The 10156-nt window shown below is 46.2% G+C and overlaps 1 protein-coding gene across 1 annotated transcript; it reads left to right on the top strand.

The window, feature by feature from the left end:
* Window positions 1-2907: 2907 nt before the first annotated feature.
* Window positions 2908-3459, top strand: LOC131696334 (uncharacterized). Its single transcript, XM_058984880.1, has one exon. The coding sequence runs from the start codon at window positions 2908-2910 to the stop codon at window positions 3457-3459; it is 552 nt and encodes a 183-aa protein (XP_058840863.1).
* Window positions 3460-10156: the final 6697 nt, after the last annotated feature.

Raw genomic sequence — 10156 nt, 5'->3', positions numbered from 1 at the left:
GTTCAGTGTGAACCTAATAAAACACGACAGGCAAAAGTTTTACGCAGTTATCGTTGCACTTGGACCTCGTGCAAAATTCGTCCACTCCTCCATTGCTAAATGCAACGAATCAGTGAACAACGACCGCTATGAATCGCTCAAGCCAGCCATCATGGAACATTTTCGGCCATCGGAAATGCAACGTTTTACTAGTTTGTTATCTGGAATGACACTGGGTGACCAAAAACCGAGTGTTCTGCTCTCAAAAATGCGACGTCTAGGAGGAAATGGTTGTACAGACACGGTACTATCCAACCTGTGGCTACGCGCTTTACCCAGTACTGTTCGCTCGATCATCGCTTCGATGCCATCCGCTCCACTTGATGAGCAAGCGAAAGTCGCCGATAAAATTATGGAGGCCCCACACAACGAAGTTGCTGCGATAAAATCCTCCGAGGCAACCTACATTTCAAGTTTGGAGCAACGCATCGAAGCCCTATCCCGCCGACTGGAGGAAGTCTTCTCCGGAAATTCCCGTAGCCGAGGACGTTCAGCAAGTCGCCACCGACAACGTTCACCAGGACCACGTGAATCATCGCGACCAAGAGCACCCCGCCGCTGGATTTGCTGGTTCCATTACCGTCATGGAGCGCTAGCAAAGAAGTGCGAGAAACAGAAGGCCGACAATCCCAGCATTCCTTGCATTTTTTACGACAACAAGATTAATGTGTACACACGCCCTGAAAAAAACTAATGACCGAGCCCTTGCCCGAACCAATAAATACACTTAAAATAACTAGCCTCGACCTAAATGAAAAACTAAATATCCAGAGAATACACGTCCACGATCAGCAAACCTCCCAACAATATCTCATCGACACTGGTGCTGACATTTCTGTCGTTCCCCCGTCACCGCGCGAACTTCTTCATCCTGTGAAATCCAACCAACTTTTCGCCGCTAATGGGAGCACAATTCAAACATACGGCACTAAACGACTCATTATTGACATTGGCCTCCGCCGTCCTTTTGTATGGGTTTTTACCATCGCCGATGTTAAGTCACCTATAATCGGAGCAGATTTTTTGAAACACTATGATCTGCTGGTGGACCTGAAACGCAGCAAACTGATCGATAATCAAACTAACCTGGAAATTAACAACATTACCGCTGTCTCTGAACCAACCATCACCACTTTTGACGTGAACTCGCCCTTTGCCGACATCTTCAAGGAATATCACGACATCACCATCATGAACATGAACCACCGTCCCACGAAAGCAAACACAGTACATCAAATTATCACCACAGGGCAACCAGTATTCTCACGACCACGACGACTACCAATCGATAAACTGAATGAAGCAAAAGCAGAGTTCAGATTTTTGATGGAGCAAGGTATCTGCCAACCTTCCAAGAGTTCATGGGCCAGTCCTCTGCATATGGTGAAAAAGTCAAACGGGAAATGGCGCCCCTGCGGGGATTACAGGAACCTAAATGCAATTACTGTTCCTGATCGGTACCCTATACCGCATATTCAGGACTTTTCCAACATTCTACATAACAAGGAAGTATTTTCCTGCATCGATTTGCAACGGGCCTACCACCAGATCCCCGTTGCACCCGAAGACGTTCCGACAACAGCGATCACAACTCCTTTTGGTTTGTTCGAGTTCAAATACTTGACCTTTGGACTCCGCAATGCAGGACAGACGCTACAAAGGCACCTTCACGACATCCTGGGCGACCTCGATTTTGTTTTTCCATATGTCGATGACCTTTGTATCGCATCGGACAACATCGAACAACACAAGGAGCACCTTCGACTGGTGTTTGAACGGCTCAAAGCAAATGGCCTAACCATCAATGCCGGGAAGTGCCAGATAGGCCGTCAACCCCTCGCGTACTTCTCTTGCAAGTTAAATGCCAGCAAGCAAAAAGCTAGCACCTACGATCGGGAGTTGTATGCAATGTATGAAGCAGTGAAACACTTCAAGGATCATCTAACCGGTCGTGAGTTTTGCATCTATACGGATCACAAACCTCTTACCACAGCATTCAGGCAGCGACCCGAACGAACTAATCCAACACAACAGCGGCATCTCAGCTTTATCAGCGAATATACGACGGATATTCGGCATGTACCCGGCGAAGAAAACAAAGTCGCTGACATGCTGAGCCGAATCGAATCCATCACTAATACCAACGAACCCATCGATTTCGAAACGATGGCCAAACAGCAGCGGAATGATCCTGAGCTCACCATGTTTCTCACCAATCCTCCTGCAAATACATCGTTGACTCTTAAGGCACTGTCACCGCTGTCAACTACACCAATGTACTGTGATATATCTACAACCGCAATCAGACCCTTTGTCCCGAAAAACTTTCGAACCCCGATCATCAAAAAACTCCACAATGTATCTCACCCTGGTGTGCGTGCAACCACTTGTCTCGTGACCGACCGGTATGTATGGCCCTCCATGAGACGCGACTGTAAACTCTTCGTAAATAACTGTATAGCATGCCAGAAATCGAAAGTTCATCGACACAACAAAACACCTATAGTACAAATTCCAACACCAGATGAAAGGTTTGCTCACATTCATATGGATTTGGTCGGACCATTACCACCATCCAATGGCAACGCGTATTGTCTAACGATGATCGACAAGTTCACGCGTTGGCCTGAAGTGATACCAATTCCAAACATGACGGCAGTCACAGTTGCGCAAGCTTTCGTGAGCAGTTGGATTGCACGGTTTGGAGTTCCAATGAAACTTACTACCGATCTTGGAAGACAGTTCGAATCTGATCTATTCCGAGAATTAATTAGAATATTGGGTATAACCCACCTGAAGACAACACCTTATCATCCCCAAGCAAACGGGCAAATTGAATGAACCCATCGAATACTTAAGGCCGCGATCATGTGCCACCAGAATAGCAAGTGGACAGAAACGTTGCCAATCGTACTCCTCGGAATGAGAACCGCCTTCAAGGACGACCTGCAAGCATCCGTCGCAGAAGCAACTTACGGAACGACCCTACGATTACCCGGAGAATTCTTCACCGAAACTCCAAGCAACCAGTCAACACCAGATTTCGTCATCGAACTGAAAAAGCAAATGAAAAAACTTCGACCAACTCCAACAACTAACCATTCTAAGTCAACCACCTTCATCCAGAAAGAACTAAGCAACTGCAGTCATGTATTCGTGAAGATCGGATCAATCAAGCCACCTTTAACACAACCGTACAACGGACCGTTCCGAATACTTCGACGGAAAAAGAAAGTTTTCATCATCGACATCAACGGAAAGAAATCTCCAATATCCATCGATCGACTGAAAACCGCCTTCATCGAAGCAGAAGAACCACCGCGAAAACAACCGCAGATCTCAGACGGCAACGAAACACCTGCATTTCGAACCCGGTCTGGTCGTCACGTGAAAATTCTCCGCAGATATTGGAACAACTAAGGGGGAAGTACTGTGGCGATCCACCATGGTAACCCTAAGCATCATCACCGTAATCATTATCGCTCTGGTAACTCACTCTCAATCTCACTACTAGCATCATATCACTTTCCTAACTACCCGATCTTGAAAACCCTCATCAAGCTACAATTAACCGATCATCCGATCGATAGGTACCAGCCAACTACACACACTCTCACACCACGTTATAGTGAAACCAGCAGGCACTTATCTGTATAATTTGTACATACTAGATTAGTAATAAATTGACCACAGAAGATAAGACACGCGTATCTTCTCCCGCACAAGCGTAATCCAAAAGGATCCCCAAACTATTTTTCGAAACACGTTTCGGAATCTGGAATGGATTCCAGCGCAAATATAACAACCAACTCCGACTCAATCTGTTTCAGGTCGAACTAAACCCTAGGCTTTAAACTTTGGGTGACGTTAAAAATCGATTATGATAACAATGGCTACTACTAAAAGTTCTGGAAGTCTCAGCGAATGCTACCAATAATCAGTACAGATACAAACCTATTTTTGGTATAACAATTGTGATAATCGTAATTCAAATTTTTTGCCATAAGTAATTCGTGGGAATTATTATTGCATGAAACACTAGAAAAGGTTAGAGAGAAAGTTTAAGGAATCCCGGGGAAGTGTTTCATGGTCTGAATCGTCATTCCAAATCACTGGATTATATTATATAACTAAATTGGCCACTTGACGAAACCGAAGGTCAAACGAATCGTCAACCAATCGGATCAACAGCTGCTGTACTTCAAGAATACCGTATATGCTATAGCACGTTTACTTAATCACCAGGCTACTTTTTATATGCTAGACGATGGGTGCCGTTATGCGTGAATGATCACGTTTGCGTCCGGGTTTGTATTATAGCGAAGTTCTCAAGCGTTGCTATGTGATGCGCGCATTTATGTGACGTGTCTAGTAGTGCATTCATAATCATTGAGTATTGTATATCAAATATAAAACATTGGTCATTAAATACTAAATAAAAAATTCGACGAATATACTTATATTTAGCATAGAAACGAATAATATCTTCAACCTTGCGAGAAAATTCATTTAGCAGCTTTTTTGAATGATTTTAACACTTCTCTCCTCTCTCATGCCGTTTTGTTGGTTCGTTGCATCAAACCATCTTTCCCTCAAACTTTGTAATAATTTTAAGAAAAAGAACATTTTTTTACGAGAATTTACATAAAAAATATTCTGGTTAGAACCAGGCATGATTTGCAACGTATTAAGCATTTGTTAGCCTTGAATGCACTGATTCAACGTTAAAATCAGCGAGAAAGTTGTGAGTTCCCTCCGGGTCCGAAAGAGGAAATAATTTTGCCTTAGGAAAAAAAGATATCGGTTCATCTTAGCGTATGAAATTTCATACCATGAACTACCAGGAGAATTTTCGAAATTGTTTCACCAATTTCTTCCATTTTTTCGCACTGAGTCACATCTTTCATACTTCTCATGTCCATTCGTTCTCAATCCGAAACAAGAATTAGTGATTTGGAAGAGAAATTTAATAATATGTGTTGTTCATATTTTGGTTTGAAATTTGGCCAACTTTGACATTCGAAAACACAATCGAATTTAATAAAAAAAAGATTATTGAGCATACACATTATAAATTAAAGAGTATTAATTAACGTTCACAGAAGACCAGAAGCTCGAACACTCCTTTATTGTATAACAAGTATGATCCAGAAATGTTTTGTTTTTGCGTATGAAATTTCATTCGCTGAGTCATAATGGGTTAAGGGAAATTTAACCTAAATAATCAGAAACGATTGTGAGACTACGTCTACACTTAAATAAATACATAGAAATTAATACACCAATAAATAATTAAATTAATAAATAAATTAATGAATAAATTCAGGCAAAAAATTTATTAAGTCGTAAGTAGCATAGAACGTAAGGAAACCAACTCTACCAAACATTTAAAAAGGGGTTATCTGCAAAACGTAAACATTGAGAAAATTGTCAAAGGTCAGATTCATTATAATCCTATTTGGAAAATTGATACTAATTTATTTCTTTTGATTGCGCATATTGCTACTACTTGTATATACCTCACACAAAAAATGCTGTTCAAGTCTGATATTATACCGAAAGTTAAACGAATCAACTGAATTCTAATTTGATGGTCAGATTGACCCCACTGACATCATAAAATCAGATTGACCCTGTATGTAAATTATGGAAAAGACTGTATTGCTAGTTAGACACTTTCCAATCAGTTAGGTCCTTTCATAATCAGTTTGATCATAAAAATCAATTAAGCCCTGTTAAAAAATTGTTGTAAAATCGCTACCAAAATTCTTCATAATCAACTGATGCGTTGTGTACGTGCTCGGGTAGATATATGTTAATGGAAAACATGAAAATTCAATTTGCTACATTTTGCAGTTAGGCCCTTTCCAAATGTTGGGATAGAACTGGGTAGAGCTAAATAAAATTATAAATTCAGAGTCGAAACAAGTATGACCAAAAAAGCTCCTACGCCGTTCACCAGTAGCTGGCCGAAAACACTTTACGATCCGATCTTTTCAATTTCGTCCGAGATCTCCGCGACTAGCTACTGAATCTTTTTCCGGGAATGTTTTTTCGATTGATCTGCAAATTATCATGCTGCCATCACTGTCCACTAGGTTGATGGTGATTCCGTTCTGTTAAAGAAGCGGAAAGAAATACAATCTATAGGATAACAAGAATGAGTCACACTTACCAAATCTACCGGTACGTCTAATTCGATGTAGATACGTTTCGCAATCGGCTCGTCCCTGCTGATCCATCGGCAGGTCGAAGTTGACGACAATGGTCACCTGTTCGACGTCGATACCTAAGGCGAAAGAATCTCTCTGTAACCTAGTGTTGTAACCAGATCAAGTGGCGGAACTTACCCCTGGACAAAACGTTCGTTATAATCTGTACCTTCTCTAGTCCATTTCGGAATCGATCCAGAGCGTCCAACCATTGTTCCACCGTTAGATCACCGGACAGTACCGCTACCGAGTGACCATCCTGGGACATCCTGCCGGTCAACCAACCGGCCGTTTTGCGTACCTATTTCGATCGATGAACAGTTTCGAAAATAAGTTTACTTGGAGTTTACAACTGTCCTATACATCATATGACAGAAAATGATCGCTTGTCCGACGGTAATCACACAATTTCTCGTCCTGGTTGCAGCACTTGACGTACTGTTTGATGTTATCGAGTGATTCTTGCTCCTGCGCCAGCCGAATGACGATCGGATTGGGTACGATGTACTCGGCGAACTCCATCACCTCACGCTCGTACGTGGCCAAGAAGAACAGCGACCAAAACACCCGCCTCGTTCAGTACAAAAGGGAAAACTTCTAGGTCGTACGTCCTGAACTTTATACCCCAGTCCATTAGCTTGCCGGGTATTCCGATGATATGATTAGTCAGCTTCGCCACTTTGACGATCTCCTCGCGAACGGCGTAAGGAAGTTTGATTTCCGTACAAAACTTTGGTATTTTGGCAGCTACTTCCCCCTTCTGAATTGCCAGCTCGTACGTGGGGGAAATGCAAACCACCTGCAGATAGTTTTTTAACTGATGGACAAAAGTGAGCATTGCCAGCACTGGGTCTGGGCGATTATATTCCGTGGCGGACCGGCCAACAGAGTAGGTAGAGCCGTCTCCTGAATCTTGGAAGGGGCGTTGAAACCCATCGCACAGAGTCCCTGAAAAAATTCCGGCTTCATGTGCAAAGCTTTGAAAGTTTCAACCAACCAACTGGCGAAGAAGAATCCTTCCGCTGCACCTCCACATCCAGCTTTGATTCTACTAGACCTTAGCGACCTTAAACCGACAAGGACAAATACGCCGATGTCCTTAAATCGATGAAGGCGGCCGAAAGTCTCTCGGCCCTTGGGCAGGATGTGCGTAACGTAAGACGCACCAATACGGGAGAGATGCTCCTGGTGCTGAAGCGAGGCGCACAATCAAGTGCAGTATATAAGGCCTTGGCCCAAGAGGTCCTTGGTGAGGGCGCCCAAATCAGGTCGCTAGGTGCGGAAACAACTCTCCAGTGCAAGCACTTGGACGAGTTCGCGACCGCAGAAGACATCGTCACAGCCGTCAAGGAGCAATGCGGCGTCACAATCGAGCGGGCCTCTGTGCGATTGAGGGACGGACCCTCTGGCACCCAGGTAGCCTACCTCAGGCTACTGAATGCGGATGCCAAAAAGGTAACCGAGAAAGGGAAGCTGAAGATCGGCTGGTCGGTATGCCCTATTAGTATACCCCAGCCGCCTTCAGTGGACAGGTGCTATCGGTGCCTAGAATCCGGCCATAAAGCTTACGAATGCAAAGGCCTAGACAGGAGCAAGCTATGTCGTCGATGCGGCGAGGAGGGGCATAAAGAGCGGGGGTGCACTAAGGCATATAAGTGCCTTATCTGCACCGCTAAGAAGCAAGCCCATAAACATGCTATGGGCGGACCTTCGTGTCCCTTCGGCGAGTTAAATAAGAAGAAGCCGTGAGAGTCACACAGCTAAATCTTAACCATTGTGCAGCAGCCCAGCAGCTGCTGTGGCAGTCGGTCTCGGAGTCGAGGACAGATGTCGCCCTCTTATCAGACCCGTACAGCATCCCTGCCGGCAACGGCAATTGGGTGTCGGACGGGTCTGGAATGGTGGCAATCTGTACAACGGGAAGGTTCCCGGTTCAAGAGGTAATACACCCCTCCGCCGAGGGTGTGGCGATTGCCAAGATCAATGGTGTGTTCTATTGCAGCTTCTACGCCCCACCAAGGTGGCCAATAGAACAGTTCTACCAGATGATCGACAGGCTCTCGTCGGACCTCGTGGGCCGGAAACCGGTAGTAATAGCGGGAGACTTCAACGCTTGGGCAGTGGAGTGGGGCAGCCGCTGTACAAATAGCAGGGGTCAAGCGCTAATGGAAGCGTTTGCGAAACTCGATACTGTGCTAGCTAATGATGGCTCCGCTAGTACATTCCGTAGAAACGGAGTGGAGGCGTGGATTGATTTGACCTTTGCCAGCCCGAGTCTGGCTCCAGGCATGGAATGGAGGGTAGACGAAGGCTACACCCATAGCGATCATCTAGCAATCCGCTTTAAGATCAACTATGGTGTGCAGCATCCGAGGGCGGGAGATCCCTGTCAGGTACGCGGGTGGAAGTCCAATCACTTCGACAGCGAAGCTTTCACCGCGGCCCTGGGACTGGAGGCCAACACCGACAGTCTAAGCGGGGATGCGCTGGTAGCTGTTCTATCACGCGCGTGCGACGCCACTATGCCGAGAAAAACACTGCCAAGAAACGGTAGATGCCCGGTATACTGGTGGAGTGCCGAGATTGCAGCTCTACGGTCAGCCTGTCTCAGAGCTAGACGTAGGATGCAAAGAGCTCGCACCGAGGATGCAAGAGAGAACCGCCGTGAAGTGTTTCGAGCTGCGAAATTAGCCCTTAACAAGGCTATTAAAAGCAGCAAGAGAGCGTGTTTCGACAACCTGTGTGAGAGTGCCAACGCGAATCCGTGGGGTGACGCCTACCGGATTGTGATGGCCAAGACCAAAGGGGGCTCCTCACCCCCAGAACGGTCTCCGGACTGGTTGGCAACGATTATCGAAGTACTCTTCCCGTCTCGAGCCACAAGCCCCTGGCCACCTGCACTACGAGACAGTGCGGGCACGGTCGAAATGGTGGCTCCAGTGACGAACGAAGAACTACTCGCAGTGGCTAAATCCCTAGCAATGAACAAAGCTCCAGGGCCGGATGGAGTCCCGAACAACGCTCTCAAGGCAGCGATCATAGCGAACCCGAACATGTTCAGGCTAGCTATGCAGAGATGCCTTGACGAGTGCCGTTTCCCCGATAGATGGAAAAGGCAGAAACTGGTGCTGTTGCCGAAGCCCGGGAAGCCGCCAGGCGACCCATCGGCGTACAGACCAATCTGTCTGATAGACACGACTGGCAAACTGCTTGAGAGGATCATCCTCAACAGGCTCACCCCGTACGCGGAAGGTACGGACGGTCTGTCAAGCAACCAGTTTGGCTTTCGGAAGGGTAAGTCCACAGTGGACGCTCTCAACTCAGTGATAAATACTGCCGAGATAGCGATCCAACGAAAAAGGCGAGGTATTCGATACTGTGCGTTAGTGACACTTGACGTGAAGAACGCATTCAACAGCGCAAGCTGGGATGCCATCGCGCTCTCGTTACACCGGCTTAGCCTACCGGTGGGTCTGTACCGGATCCTGGAAAGTTACTTCCAAAACCGCGTACTGCTATACGAGACCGATGCCGGTCAGAAAAGGGTTCCGATTACCGCCGGAGTCCCGCAGGGCTCGATCCTAGGCCCGGTGCTATGGAACCTCATGTATGACGGGGTTCTGAGACTGAAGTTCCCTCCTGGGGTCAAGATCGTCGGCTTTGCCGACGACGTAACCTTGGAGGTCTACGGGGAGTCAATTCCTGAGGTAGAACTAACCGCAGAACACGCGATTAGCACGGTGGAGGAATGGATGAGCGCGAGAGGCCTGGAGCTCGCTCATCATAAGACGGAGGTAGTTATCGTCAACAACCGCAAGTCGGCACAACATGCAGTTATCCATGTGGGAGAAGTCGCGATCACTTCACAGCGAAGTCTGAAGTCTCTCGGAGTCATTATAGACGAC

Source organism: Topomyia yanbarensis, chromosome 1 (assembly GCF_030247195.1).
Source record: "Topomyia yanbarensis strain Yona2022 chromosome 1, ASM3024719v1, whole genome shotgun sequence".
NCBI classification, from domain to species: domain Eukaryota; kingdom Metazoa; phylum Arthropoda; class Insecta; order Diptera; family Culicidae; genus Topomyia; species Topomyia yanbarensis.
This window is presented reverse-complemented; position numbering and strand designations above follow the sequence as displayed.